The sequence below is a fragment of the Ostrinia furnacalis genome, unplaced genomic scaffold (assembly GCF_004193835.3).
Source record: "Ostrinia furnacalis isolate ACB-3 unplaced genomic scaffold, ASM419383v2 OfSCF6247, whole genome shotgun sequence".
Taxonomy (NCBI): Eukaryota; Metazoa; Arthropoda; class Insecta; order Lepidoptera; family Crambidae; genus Ostrinia; species Ostrinia furnacalis.
The window spans coordinates 98,566-114,319 of NW_021136486.1; the positions used below are offsets into that span (position 1 = coordinate 98,566).

Here is a 15,754-nt window from a genome sequence, read left to right on the forward strand (position 1 = left end):
GTCTGTCTGTCTGTCTGTCTGTCTGTCTGTCTGTCTGTCTGTCTGTTACGCTTTCCCGCTTAAACCTCGCAACCGATTTTGATGAAATTTTTCATAGAGATAGTTTGAGTCCCGGGAAAGAACATAGGATAGTTTTTAGCCCGGTTTTTGAAACAGGGACGCGCGCGATAAAGTTTTTCTGTGACAGACAAAAATCCACGCGGGCGAAGCCGCGGGCGGAAAGCTAGTAAGTAAATATTTCCGGCATGCATATTTTTTTATTATCACGCAATTTAATTTTATCGCTATAGACACGATAACCACATCGTGATTCCGACACCATTTTAAGACAAATCACCGGTGTTAATACGTAATTGATTTGACGTTAGTTCCGCGATTTTGCGTTCGAAATGTTTACTTACGCTATTATGTACTTTTATATACACGGTTGAGATGGTAGGGCCCAAAAGATAAGGAGACATGTAAAGTGCCCCATAAGGGCTACCTTTTTCTTTTTTTATTATTTTCTATTGACGTTCATAAGTGCCACTTGTGGTCTAAACTGAATAAATATTTTTTGATTTTGATTTTGATTTTGAGATTGTTTATACACTCGACATCAAATAAATCGCACCTCCCGCGACAAGCATTTTCAAACGTATGCATCCCCACTTCCCACCAATATTGGCACCATTTAAAAGCCTAGTTCTAACCTTCATTTCATTAAAGGAAAGGTTTTTACCCCAAAAATGTGTCTTTAGAAGGATCCAGAGTCACTACTTCAAAAAATAGGTAGAGAGTATAGGTAATAGGTAGACGCTAGAGCCAACTTTTATGGCTATAAAACTGTTAAGTTGGGATTAATCGCTATCCATCTGTTAAAGAGGACGCGTGAGATCATTATTTGGTTTTATAACCATAAAAATTGGTCTCTTTGATCCCATAGGTGGGTCCAAAGTGAGGTATTTTTTCAAGTCACATTTATGGTATATGATAATCATTTATTAAGAAATTAAATGCGATTTTCTTTAAGGATATTTATTAAGCTTTCAAATAACACCAATATTGTTGGGGCACCATGATTGTGTTAGAAGAAAATCGTTAAAGTTCGCGTCGCGGAAGGTGCGGTTTATTTGATGTTGAGTATATGTTTATATCGTATGTATCTGAATTCATCGGGTCAGCTAAAATGTCGTCTACTGCTGGACAAAGAACTTCCACATTTTCCAATTTTCACGAATTTTCACAACTGCCGGTACTTCGTTGCCTGCATCCAGGTGCATCCTGCGACCTTCACCAGATCGTCAGTAGTTCCTATAATACTTTGAAATACTCCTTACAGACGGGACAAGACTACTTTACTGTCATATGGGAGCGGTACGGGAGGGGTGACATTGACATATTATGACATACAAATACGAAAAGGATCTGAAGTCTCGCTAACGTTTGACGTCTCAAAAAACCCTCCCGTGCCGCTTCCATACCTCAGGCACTGACTCAGTAGTGCTATACCTATAGAACAATCTTTGGTAACAAGCATTTCAAACACTTATCGTTGTACACTCCCAAAAATGAATATACAATTTAATTTGCAAAACGCCCAAATCAGCCTTTCAAAAGTACAATTGCCCAATTGAACAATTCATAAATAAGCGGTCAATCATTACAGTTGCAACACCATTCGTTAGCATTGTTCAAGCATTATAAATCTGCGCGTACGCATCATGTGGTCTGGGTGGGGCTGTCAAAAAACGGACCACGCTTCGTGTGCAAATGAAATGGGCCTTGGATTGCTGAGTAAAATTGTAGATAGTGAAGCGACAGTAGCCCAATGCCTAAGATGTTAGTGTCGAATTCACAGATCACAGAAACTAAAGGGAGATGTGACAAGGGGCGGGGCCGGTGTCGCAGCAATATGCCCAAAAACAGAACACATTGCTCGTAAAAGCAATGATGACAGCAGCGACGTCATAATGTAAACAGTTTACATTGCTTGCATAGTTTTAAAGATTATTCGAACATTGAGTACTAATACCGCAGTGGATAATAAGCACATATTTTGATTACTTTGTGTGCGTGAATTTCTAATTCGACACTGAGTTTCGAACTCAGCGCATTAGTTACTTAATTAAGTATTCGAAATCGAACCCCGTCGCCCTATCGACTTGCCCCCTTACATCTATTTTTTTATTTATTGGGCTATCAACATGAGATACAGTATTAAACACAACAATATCTATTCTTCTTCTTCTCAGTCGTTCGCTCTCATTCTCACATTGAGGCGTCCACGCCATTGTAGAGGATCATACAACTATCTGTACGATCTCCTACTCTTATCACACGAGCATTTAAGTATTTAGCTACTAGCTTTCAGCCCGCGGCTTCCCCTCGTGGAATTTTGTCTGTCACAGAAAAACTTTATCGCACGCGTTCCTCTTTCAAAAACCGGGATAAAAACTATCCTATGCCCTTTCCCAGGACTCAAACTATCTCTATGCCAAATTTCATCAAAATCGGTTCAGTGGTTTAGGCGTGAAAGAGAGACAGACAGAGTTACTTTCGCATTTATAATATTAGTATAGATGCTGTAATAACCTCTCGTTCCCACCGTTGCAACTCCTGTATAGCCAGGATCTACAGCTTGACCGCCAAAAAAACTCAACCAGTGAAGGTCAAGTTTGTCCTGGGGAAAAATTTAACTGTCATTGGACCCGCAACGAATTTAATCAGAAGAACATAGGATAAGTTCGAAGTTGCACCTTGGAGAATGCAGCTAGCTGCAAGTGACATCTCCGTTAGTTCGTGGAACTCCTTAGGTGGGAGGCTTACATCAAGTAGTTTACCATAGTAATAAACTCCACAGCCTTCATTCACACAACAACAATAACTTCATCACGCACAGCACGACACGTCTTACTAGTGTGAATCAGTCTTTACATGTACACTTTACAATGTCTGTATTGTTCTTGAATGGGCAAGGCCGGACGATCGTACAATAGCTAATGTGCTAATTACAATTTTATAATCTCTAGTAATTATCTCACATGATATTTAATGTTAAGCAACCCTCGTAGAACAAATTCATAGATGGGTGACCGTTTGGTATTTTTAATTTTTGGAACAAACGAAGGTCAATGGTATCAAACAGAACTCAGTTTTTCCTCAGGAACTTGTGTATTTCGCCCGTATTCACAAAGATTCAACACAGTGCGCGTGGATGCACAGGGTGACACACGAACCAATCACAGATCGATTTGTTGCTTCACTTAAGCAAGTATCGTTTGTGAATACGGGCGTCAATATATCTCTTAGGGGCCTATGCAGAATAGAAAAAAAAAACTTTATTTGATATGGAAATAACATAATGCAAAACATAGAAAAATCACGTATTTACTTTCCTCTGTCTGTCCCTATGTATGCTTAGATCTTTAAAACTACGCAACAGATTTTAATGCGGTTTTTTTTAATAGATAGAGTGATTCCAGAGGAGGGTTTATACATAATGTACATTTAGCACCCGTGCGAAGCCGGGGCGGGTTGCTAGTTTATTATATGGGAGACTTTAGACCAACTATACCTAACTGTTGTTACATTGCCTAATCATAAACAATTTGCAATAAAAAACAAACCGCAAACAATACCAATAATTCATTACTTTATTTTGTTCTTGAATACGCAAGGTCAGTGACAGACTGTAACGGTCAAGACGTTTGTAACGCGTGTTGACTGTAGTGATGTGCTAGTGTCGATGATATTATCGATATATTTTCAAAAAACTAATTTTTACCGACAATCTGTTGAAGGTTGCGGACAGGGCAGCATTCATTGTGGAAATCCTTGCGGGAAGCCCTTGTCCAACAGTAGACGTCATTTGACCTAAACGAAATAATTTTATGCGCGTGACGTCATATTACAGTGACTGGCTCATATTTGTATGGGTGGAATCTTGCAAGCTGAATTAAGACCCACTTCCAGGCAACCGATTAAGCTGAAATTTCGCAAACACATGTGATTTGGATGACCATGCAATATTGTGATGACATGGAGCTGATCTGATGATGGAGCTGGAAGGTGGCCATAGGAACTCTATAATAAAACGACTTAAATGCATCGAGTTTGGGCTCGTTCGTTTTGTATTGATGAGTATTTTAATTCTATATAGTAATCGGGGTCTAATGATGGAGCTGGAAGCTAATTCGCAATAAAATGACACAATCGCATCAAGTTTGGGTTTGGTTCAATTTTAATTTCTGTGATGGGTCTGGGTGTTAATATGTATAATAAGTTTGTATTTACAAAAAAAAAATATTTAAGTATGTTTATATCCGTTTTCTAGTGAGCGGACGCTGTGAATGTACGTCACACGGGGTCACGTGACCGTCGGCGGGACTCAATATTTAAGCGAACTTTGAATGCCTATAAAATCATAACTACTGGGTATTTTTGAATGAAATAAAAACTAATGTATTTGTAAATGTAAAAGCTTAACTGTAACATAGGTTTCAAGTGATTTTGCATACCTAGTAACATTCTCAATTTACATACATTGGGATTTGAATCCATCACGCACGTGACTTCACTAGCCTATAAAGACAGTTCATTGTTACGAAAGTATAGCTTTAGTAGCAAGCTATGGATGTACACACAGTTTGTCATAAATAAATAAGCACTTATGTTAGATGTTAAGGTAAATTATGACATGACATCTTAAAATTATTCCACGTGATACTGTAAGTCACTCGATATCGATAAACCAACCATTGAAAGCACTACACATGAATTTGTAATTATCTCTTTATCCATGCCTTGTTGCCTTTTATTAATTATGAATATATTGTTTTATTGTTGTGTGAATTGTGGTTAGACGCTGATCTAATGTCAATGCTATTTTTATGCCAATTATGTAGTTATAATTAAATAATTATGTTTTGTACGTTTCCTAAATGTTTGATATGTTGTATGTATAACAAAATAGCTAGTGTGTGTTAGGTTCTCGCGTAATTTTCAATTGAGTGCTGAAATAAGGCTAAGCCAAAGAATTAAAATTTAATATCTTAGTAGTATAATAGATTAAGGAAGATTTTTATTAATTCAAATCAAAAAATATCCTGTACGGAGCGTGTGCGATTCAGTTTATGCTGTAGGTATTATGGTATTACTTAGTATCCAAAAATGTCACATTTTGTAAAAAAAAACTATCGTTTCTTACGCTTCCGAGTAAGTAGACTAGATGATTATTTTATTGATTAGTTGAGAACATTTTTTTTTTTTCAAAAATTACTCGCATGATTCGATAGTACTACTAAACGTAAATCGATCTACCGCAGGAAAACAACCACTAATATTTCACGGTGTATATGTAGATCTTTATACAATTCAGGGTCAACAAATTAAAAAATATGTATTCGTATGGACTTATTTAGTAGAAAAATTAGAAGCCTTTACATATCTCATGATTTTTACCCTAAAACCTAGGTAAATAGTGGTCACACAAGAATACTATCCGTTTATTCATTTAAGCACAAATAACGTACAAAAGGTGGACTTGATGCTAAAAGCTACATTATTCTCAAAAGTACCCTATGTTTTGTTACAGATGAAGGCACCCCAGGCAAGAGGCAGAGACCCAAAGACATCGCGATGGCGGAGCCTCCGCACACGATGGAGATCGCCCAGATCCTGATCTCGTTGCTGCACGCGTGGGGACTGGATCCGGATCTGGACCGCGTGTGCGAGGCCAAGCTTGGCCTGCTGAGACCCATGGTGAGAAGCTACATGTTGCTTCCAGTCCATTCTTCAATATCTCCAATTCTCCATACGATGGAGAATCTAACTGCTGCTTGCACCAACCTCTGTCTACTCAGACCCATGGTTTTAAGTTATTTAGCCGCTTCTATGATTAAGTGGTAAGATCACCTATCTTAGAACCAGAGGTCCTTCAGAACCATGGTGAGACTGAGTAGCTACATCTTCTTTCTAGCCCAGAGCGAGAGCCTCCATCTTCTTCCATTGTCAATAAACTGCCTCTTCCACCTCTGCCACCCACAAGGTGGACCGACCTGATAAAGGTAGCAGGAAGGCGCTGGATACAGGCCGCTACCAACCGTGCATTGTGGAAGTCATTGGCCTATGTTCAGCAGTGGACGTCCTGTGGCTGAAATAATGATGATGAAACTGCCTCTGTAATCTGGTGGTACCATCTATCTGAGACCCAGAGGTTCCATCTTCAGGATCTGGACCGCGTGTGCGAGGCCAAGCTTGGCCTGCTGAGACCTATGGTGAGAAGCTGCATGTTGTTTCCAGTCCTTTCTTCAATATCTCCAATTCTTCAGTCTTCATACGATGGAGAATCTAGCTGCTGCTTGCACCAAGCTGTGTTTACTCAGATTCGTGTTGATAACTCCTCTGGGTTCCAGTGAAAAGACCTAATTAAGACCCCAGAGATCCCAGAGACCTACACGACTGTTGAGAAGACTAAGAAGCTACATTTTTTTCTACCTTAAGTGAAAGCCTCAAACAGTATTACCGTGCATCAAAGGCACAAAGTAGAAGTTTGTTAAATAGAGGTTGAGGATCATCCTAGGGATGTAGGTAGAACTTCCAGATTCTCATTCGTTCTCGCTCTCACAACTCGCTGCTGCTAGCGTCAAACTAGGCCTGATCAGAGCCATTGTGGGAAAATTAAGAAGCGCTCTTTTTTTTTAATTTTTCAAACGTAATTATTTGCCTAAGCTGGAACGAAAGAATGGAAAAAGTATTTTTACAACATACAACCTATCTTCCTTCCCAGGTCCCAGTCTGCTTCGGCGTGGTATCCCGCCACGGCCATATGGCGGTCCAGTTACCCACCCGCCTTGGGGGCTGGGCGGAGGCTTGCGACGCGGCGCCCCTCGACCCTCTCCTGGCCACCAGCGACTTGCCGCCTGAGCTGTTGAAGCAGGAGAAACTTACCAGGTAACAAGACCAGAACTGTCTGGTCTCCATACCAGAACACATTAATTCAGCAACTGCCTGATCATTGATTGTACACAATCTTGGTTTACAATGACAGACTAGTCTTGGACGCCAACAGCCTAAGTCCCACTCATTAGCATTGAGCAGGAGCAGCAAGAGTAACTTACCAGGTCAGTGACAAGAGCAAGCGGTCTCTGTACTCTGGTAATGTTTAGGCTACATTTAGTAGCACCTTTGGTCCACAGTGAATATCCTTCAGAACCGCTACACCTGGAGAAACTTACCAGGTTCGTAACAAGACCAAGCAGTCTACTCTAGCATGGTCTCCTTATAAGGCTAGTATGTAACACGAACAATTAAGTCGCCTCATGGTGGTTCAACTACCAACCCGCCTCGGAGGCTGGGCGGAGGCTTGCGACGCGGCGCCCATTGATCCTCTCCTGGCCAACAGCGACTTGCCGCCTGAGCTGCTGAAGCAGGAGAAACTTACCAGGTCAGTGGGTTCTTTACAAGGTCATATTGATCCTAAGAAAGGGCTGAGGCCTGCGACACGCTGCCCCTAGAATCTCATGGCCACCAGCGACTTGCCGCCTGAGCTGCTGAAGCAGGAGAAACTTACCAGGTCAGTGGTCCTTTACAAGATCACATTGATCCTAAGAAAGGGCTGAGGCCTGCGACACGCTGCCCCTAGATTCTCTCCTGGCCACAAGCGACTTGCTGTCTAAACTGTTGAAGCAGGAGAAACTTAATACCAGGTAACAGACCAAAGCAGTCTGGTATCCTAATAAGGTCACATTGATTCTAAGAAGAAAAGATAACGGCTTGCGATGAGGCGCCCCTCGACCCTCTATTAGCTAATATTAATAATAACTGGAAGCTTCCAGTGACCTGCCACCTGAGCCAAAGCAGTCTGATCTCGTGGTCGCTTAATAGGATCACATTGATTATAATAAAGAAAGGGCAGAGTCTCTCCAGTCACCAGCGACTTGCCGCCTGAACTGCTGAAGCAGGAGAAACTTACCAGGTTAGTAAATGACAAGACCTGACTTTCCTAATAAGTTCACATTGATTCTAAGAAAAAAGGGGGGAGGCTTGTGATGCGGTGCCCTTTAGTCTTACTACCGTAACCTTTTTGAAGCTTTTGGCCTGCATCTCATCTGATGGAAACTGATGATCAGGTTGAAGGTTGGAAGCGAGCTATACCCTGAATCCTCAACCACACAGAAACTGGATATCTTACCTCTAACTGCCCGAACACGAGACTAATCCCACCTCTCGTTCCCACCGCTGCAACTCCTGTGTAGCCAGGATCTACAGCTTGACCGCCATAAAAACCCAACCAATGAAGGTCAAGTTTGTCCCGGGGGAAAGTTAAACTGTCATTGACCCGCAACGAAATTAATCAGAAGAACATAGGAGGAGTTCTAAATTAAACACTATGCTGTTAACATTACTTACTTGTTTTATTACAGGCTGTTCACCTCCAAACTCCACTGGGAGCTAAGCACGACCCTCACCACCAACCACTTGCTGTCCATCGTGGCGTTATCCAACACATTGATGTCGATGAGCAACGCCAGTTTCGTTCCCGAGCAGGAGGTCGCTAGGAGGCTTCACAGGTGAGTGCCTGAAATTATAATATAGACAGAATAGTTTTTATTTGAAAGAAAAGTATACAAGCAGGCAAGACATTCTTCTTCTTCCTCGGCCCCTTACTGATAAGGATCGCGACCACAGATAGTGTTCTTCCACAGACTGCGGTCATGAGCTGTGTGGACCGCACGATACAAACTCCCGCCCACCGTCTTCCTCACCGCGTCCGACCATCTCGTCGGTGCCCTGCCCCGAGCACGTCTGCCTTCCATTTGTCCCAAAATAATTTGTTTGATAAGACAAGACATAGGTACACACAGAAAGAAATACACAAGTGGACAGTTAGCTACTTGTGCCCCTCTGACAAAAAGGCTCAGCATACATCGAGACCATGTCTCGAAACTGATTTTCAGCGATCCGAGCAATCCGAATCCGAAATCCGAATTAGAAACCACCTTCACTCACATTTTTAGTTTATGGTAGGGTTAGGGTATTTGACACCATACATATTAGGTAATTGACGTACTTTTTAAAATTGACAAAACAAGACTCTCCCATAAATTTTGTATGGCAATACAAACAAGTGACGTCACTACTTTTTCAATTACAATGCAACCAAAAATCTTAATTTACAGCTAATTTAAAATTAATTAAGTATTTAAAACCGGTATGAAGTGTCTATTTAAAAAATTGTGCTTTAGAATTATTAAGGAACTAGCTTTCCGCCGCGGGTTTGCTCGCGTGGAATTTTGTCTGTCACAGAAAAACTTTATTGCGCGCGTCCCTGTTTCAAAAACCGGGATAAAAACTATCCTATGTCCTTTCCCGGGACTCAAACTATCTCTATGCCAAGTTTCATCAAAATCGGTTCAGTGGTTTAGACGTGAGAGCAAGACAGACAGAGTTACTTTCGCATTTATAATATTGGTACAGATGGTGTCAAATATCCAATTTACCTTGCCCAAAGTTTATTTTTATTCCTGGTATTGCATTCATGAAGTAACTTTTTGCTCTAAAATTTAAATAAAAAGCGCAGTGATTTATGTAGTCCTCAAAGTGATAGATGACCTTTAGTTAATGATAGTTTTTCTATCCCATTACTAAGTGCGCTTTCAACACGTTCTGTTTGTATATTAGTGCAGTTAGCGCTTACGAGCTGGCCTCAATTAACTGTACTATCGCAATTTGAAGCAAAAACACAGCCTTTACGCAAAGACTTTTATTTACTACTAGCAGGCTGTTCTTGAATGAAATATTGCTTGCTGTTTGTGACACTTACGAATAAGTTATAAGTCGTCTTAAATGGAGCGGGCGAGAGGAGCAGTATCCCAAGCATGAATAAAGTTACGCTGTAACCCAATAGACCAAGAGCTAGTGAATGCCAAGCCTACGTCATTTTATAAAAGCTGAAAGTTTGCCAGCTTATGCTCCCAATATAGGATAGAATGTTGGTGCATCATGATGTTTGGGTCATCGTGGCTTTGCCCTCAAAAGATTGTCTGGCAAGGAGTTGATACTGTCAAAACTTTCTGGCTAATGAGGAAGTCATTTTATGTACGAGTCAAAATAAATGTTTTTCGAAATCCTTTGTTTATGGGGAAAAAATGCCATGAATTGCAGACCTACCCTGCGGGTAAAGGATAAGTTATGTGGTGCTCACTAAAGGCTCATTTATACGTATTAAGTAGTTAAGCAGGTACTTTTTAACTTAATTTTAAGTGATGAAATTGCATGTTTACCCCATTATTAAATTCTGTTAACATGCAATTAATCACTTAAAATTAAGATTTTTAACAACTTAACATGTGTAAGTCAGCCTTTAGAGTAGAATGATGAGAAATACCGACTAAAGCTTGGTCCGTGAGCTCGCACACTCTGCGGGCGCCCCACGGTGATCAATAATGAGATATTAGGTGGATAATATTCAAATTTGACATTGTGAGGGTAGTTAAAACAAATCATCGCGATGTGATTGGGGGTACTTACCTCATATTCTTGTTGAATATGAACGGTTAAAGGTAAGTCATTACTGAGATACCAGCTAGTAAATGCAGTGCTCTCGCTAATTTGTACTGATTTGTTCTATTTACTTCCTGTTTTCGCGCACAGTTATCTGTTTGGTTTGACTTATACAGTGCATTGTTGCGTATTATGAAATATGGTGCACATTAATGAAGGTATATACTTCATTTTCTATAACACTTAGTAACTGTTAATTGTTATAGTAATTTAGAAAAAATATTCAAAACTTAGCTTAAAATTTTAGGTATTTTATTTTATTTTAAAGCCTGTATCTTACAAGGAACATATTAGAACATGGAAATTTTGGTACTGGTAGATAGCTGGAAGTCTGTATTATGGTATTCAATAAAAAAATTTACCCCAAACTACCCCTGCCTGAACAAACTTTTCATTTTTGCAGGAAACGAAAGTACAGTTAGAAATTCAGATTTATTTAAAAACCTCAAAAAACTTCCTCCAATTAAACCTGCAACTAAGCAATCTAAAGATATATTATTAAACTATGTCTATGAGGTCGTTAGAGTATCAGATTTGATAACACAAGAGCGAAATGAGTTACGAAATTCAAAAAATAGCTTTTGTTTGTCAGCTTCCAGAAATTGATTAAAATCGGCAAAGATATCTCTCAATTTGAAAAAAAATATGAGAATTAGTTGTGTAAATGCATAATAACATCTGAAGATCATTATTGAACAGCCTTCAACTTCAGGGTCTGTAGGTAGAGGACGCCCGAAAAAGGCTTTCATCGATTTAGGTGACAGAACTAAGCGTAGTAGATTAAAAGACGAAGTATCATCCAGAAGTGAAGAATAGTTGTGCTTAGCAGCCAAGATGAAACTTCATTCAGTCGGAAAACGTAGGGCTGCCTCAGCACTTCATAACATTTCATCATCATCTCCTGAATTTACTGTTAAGTCACGAGGCAGTCTACAGAATTATATTTCGTATTCGACAAAATAGGCACTAGCACTTTTTACCCAATCGAAATTAACTAGTCTTTAATTGATTCTTTTATTGAACTAAGGGCATCATGGGGGGTCCCCATACTTAGAACTGAAACTCAAAAATATTTTTTTCATCAAACCCATACGTGTGGGGTATCTCTGGATAGGTCTTCAAAAATGATATTGAGGTTTCTAATATCATTTTTTTCTAAACTGAATAGTTTGCGCGAGAGATTCTTCCAAAGTGATAAAATGAGAATTTTAAAGTCTACTACTTTCCTCATGAACGCGTAGAGGTATTTAATTGAAATTCATATTAAATAATCAGGTCCATAGTACCTTTAAGCTGTAACAAAATCAAAGTTATATACCTACCTACAGGTTTGTACGGAACCCTCGGTGCGCGAGTCCGACTCGCACTTGGCCGGTTTTTTAAGATTGTAGTCTCAAATACATTATTTTAATAAAGAAATATTTATTTACTTAATGATATTATCAATAACATTATTAGATAATTGTAATTTCAGATTAAAATATTTTTGTCATCCTAAATTCTGATTATTGATCACTGTCCGTCGCACAGTCGCGACAGCAATATAATTACGCGCGAGCGATAAGGATGGGTAGCTTGGGGTCATTGGACAAAATTCTACGTGCTCACGGGCCAGGCTTTACCGAGTCTTATTGCTCTCCTTCTCTCCAGACCCTCAACCCGTAGCAGCACATCATGGGCCGGCGACGAGGAGCGCGAGGAGCAACTGGCCGCCCAGCAAGCCCACATCAAGCAGGGCTGGTCGCTGCTGGCCACGCTACACTGCGTGCTGTTACCGGACAAGGTGGTCGCTGCGGGTGCGTATCACTTGGCCACGTATCACTTGGAGTGGGCGTGCATCACGCGAGCTCTCGCAACGGGCGTGTGTTTCCGCAACAGCAGGCCCACATCAAGCAGGGCTGGTCGCTGCTGGCCACGCTTCACTGCGTGCTGTTACCGGACAAGGTGGTCGCTGCGGGTGCGTATCACTTGGCCACGTATCACTTAGGCGTGTATCACTTGGAGAGGGCGTGCATCACTTGGAACAACCGTGTTTTACATGCTGCAGGAAATGTGCTCAAACTATGATTAATAATCACAATGCTACAGGCATTTATCAATAAGCCACGGGCATAATCACTGATCTACATACATGTATCACTTGTTCATTGTAGATATATTATGACGTCCTACTAACAGTTTAAGCAGATGACGTGTATCCTGAAATCGTGTATAACTAGCTGCAGTTTTGTATCATAAGTTTAGCCTAGACTTTTAACTGTCAAATAAGTTACTAAATAAAGATTTATTTATTTATTATCTTAGCATATGTTTCGACCAGCATAGTAAATAGTGATGCTGCGTTCATGCAACGCTTTGCGAGCGTGTATCACTTGCTACGAGCCCGTATCACTTACACCGCTTCCATGTATCACTGAATATGCTGCAGTGATGCTGCGGCAATACATCACTTACTGCGAGCGTGTATCACTTACACCGCTTCAATGTATCACTGATACGTTTCTCGCAGGTGCGAAGAGCTTCAAACGGCCGCAGGTGGAGATGCTCGCCCGTAGATGGCAGCACCACTGCCTTGAGGTCCGTGAGGCCTCGCAAGCGCTCCTGTTGGCTGAACTTGGCAGGTATGAGATCATGCAAACTAATTAAAATTATATATTAAGGTGAGTATACATTAAAGCATTTCTATGTAACGTATCGTTCTTGAGAATGGTACAATACGTTGTTCTGTTACAAGTAAATACTCTAGTCACTAGAGTAGTAGCAGAGTAAATACTCTATTTATTTATTTATTTATTTATTTATTTATTTATTACGGATAGTACACAGCACAATATCAATCTGTATCTAATAACAATGTTTTTTAGTAGATTTTGTAGGCCAATTATGACTATCCAACATTAAACATTTCTATATACCTTCTCGAGTGACAACCATTATGAATTTAAATATCCTACTGAAGGGAAGCTAAAACATTAATATAATTTAAACAATGATCCATCACACACTGCACCATGCATACCACAAGTTTTTTTTTTTTTTTTTTTTTTTGCATCCTTGATGGCTGTATCGTGCGCTGCCAATGTGCTGAAGATAATTCTTGCATGGACAGCGCCCAACACAACCTAGTCTTGCTCACACATAAAGACCACCCAACACCACTAAAATATAAACATTATACCCACGCAATGCACAACCCAATATCTCCCTCATTCCTCACCATTATTAAAACATTGTTTAATATTATTTTGAAATTTATGTTTGGAGCCAACGAAAATGTCAATATGATTGAACATATCATTATAAGTGCGTGGTATTCTAGCGAAAACGGAGTTCCGTCCATAGTTAGTGCGATGGTGCGGGACATGAAGCAAGCGAGTTTGCCTCGTGCGACGCGGGGGGGCTTTCAAAGAGATAAGCTCAACAAGCTCGGGACAGTCCAGACGCCCGCGAATGATATCGTATAGCAAGCTCATATCTAATACTGATCGACGTTCGGCTAAAGTTAAAATGTTGTAAATTCGACAAATCTCCTCGTATTCGGCGCCTATTTCAATTTTCTTACATTTAAAATTAAGATAACGAACAAATTTTTTTTGTATGTTTTCGATGCCTTTTAAAGATTGCAATCCGGATTATTCGAAATTCGAAAATATCTGAAAAATCCGGATTTTGAGGCTATTAAAAAATCCGGATTTTGACTTTGAAATCCGATTTTTTCGAATATTTTACCCCAAAAATTTTATCATAAAATCATAAACCAAAATATCTATTGAATGCAACATGGATGCAAAACAAGCGAAGTTTTGATTGAACTTCGTCGCACAATAACGCGATATGCCGCATGCGTAAGTGAATTCGCTAGTCGGCTGATTCTGATTCTGATTCTGAAACACCATATCGCTGAGTTTTAAAGAGCAGCTAAATCGGCAAATATCCCTTGCAAGTGTAAGTCATCATCATCATCTCAGCCATAGGACGTCCACTGCTGAACATAGGTCCCCCCAATGCTTTTCATGTTGCCTGGTTGATAGCGACCTGCGTCCAGCGCCTTCCTGCTACCTTTATGATGTTATCGGTCCACCTTGTGGGTGGACGTCCCACGCTGCGTTTTCCGGTACGCGGCCTCCACTCCAAATTTAAATTATTTGCATGTCACTCCAGAACCTTGCTGCCCCATCGGCCGTCAGTTCTGCGTACTATGTGCCCTGCCCATTGCCACTTAAGCTTGTATCCGTCGGGCTAGTATGTCAGCGACTTTAGTTCGTTTACGGATCTCCTCATTTCTGATTCGATCTCGTAAAGAAACACCGAGCATAGCTCTCTCCATAGCACGCTGTGCAATTTGAGCTTCTGTATAAGGCCTATAGTGAGAAGCCACGTTTCCAAACCATAAGTCATCACTGGTAACACACATCGGTTGTAGACCTTAGTCTTCAGGCACTGAGGTATTTTGGACTAAAAGATGTTGCGTCGTTTCCCAAACGCTGCCCAGCCGAGTTGGATTCGACGATTGACCTCTTTCTCGAAATTGGACCTACTCAGCTGAATCGTTTGTCCGAGGTAGACATACCTGTCAACAATCTCTAGAATTGAGCTCCCAACCGAAACTGGGTAGGGCGCAACATGGACATTGGTTGGACATAAGCTTTGTTTTCTCCATATTCATCCGCAGGCCAAGTGTAAGTAGAGATCTTCAACCTCGCCCATCTAGTTCACCCAGCGGATTCGATTTGCTTACATTAATTCATCTCGAAATGTGAATATGAGAATGGGGGTGATTGTGGAGAAATCTTTAAAAGAGTTCTAAACAGGTTGTTGGCTATACCGCCGACCATTTAGCTGGGTTGATGATGGAGTCAAGAGGTGACCATAGGAACTCTTAAACGAAACGGCGGAATCGCATCGAACTTGGGTTCGTTGGATTTGTCTTTTGGAGCAATTTAGTGCTAAATGATGCCCAGGGTCCTGATGATGGATTCGGGAGGTGGCCATAGGAACTCCTAAACGAAACGGTGGAAACTCATCGAATTTGGGTTTGTTGGATTTGTCTTTTCAAGCACTTAAGTGCTAGATGATGTTCAGGGTCCTGATGATGAAGTCAGGAGGTGGCCATAGGAACTCTTAACCGAAACGGCAGAAACTTATAGAGTTTGAGTTCGTTGGATTAAAAGGTGGACTTACGATCGAAAGTCATAATTTCACCGAAACA

At 40.6% G+C, this 15,754-nt stretch overlaps 1 protein-coding gene across 1 annotated transcript in view; it reads left to right on the forward strand.

Annotated features, from left to right (window-relative positions):
• LOC114362177 (WD repeat-containing protein 7-like) overlaps nucleotides 1–13,166 on the forward strand; it is a gene marked incomplete at its 3' end in the record, with an annotated part of 111,354 nt that extends 98,188 nt beyond the window's left edge. The window contains exons 5-9 of the mRNA XM_028317468.1: nucleotides 5,576–5,742; nucleotides 6,770–6,933; nucleotides 8,406–8,552; nucleotides 12,196–12,341; nucleotides 13,055–13,166. Of these exons, the coding sequence (XP_028173269.1) occupies nucleotides 5,576–5,742; nucleotides 6,770–6,933; nucleotides 8,406–8,552; nucleotides 12,196–12,341; nucleotides 13,055–13,166 (736 nt within the window). The remainder of the gene's footprint in view (nucleotides 1–5,575; nucleotides 5,743–6,769; nucleotides 6,934–8,405; nucleotides 8,553–12,195; nucleotides 12,342–13,054) is intronic.
• Between the last annotated feature and the right edge of the window lie 2,588 nt (nucleotides 13,167–15,754).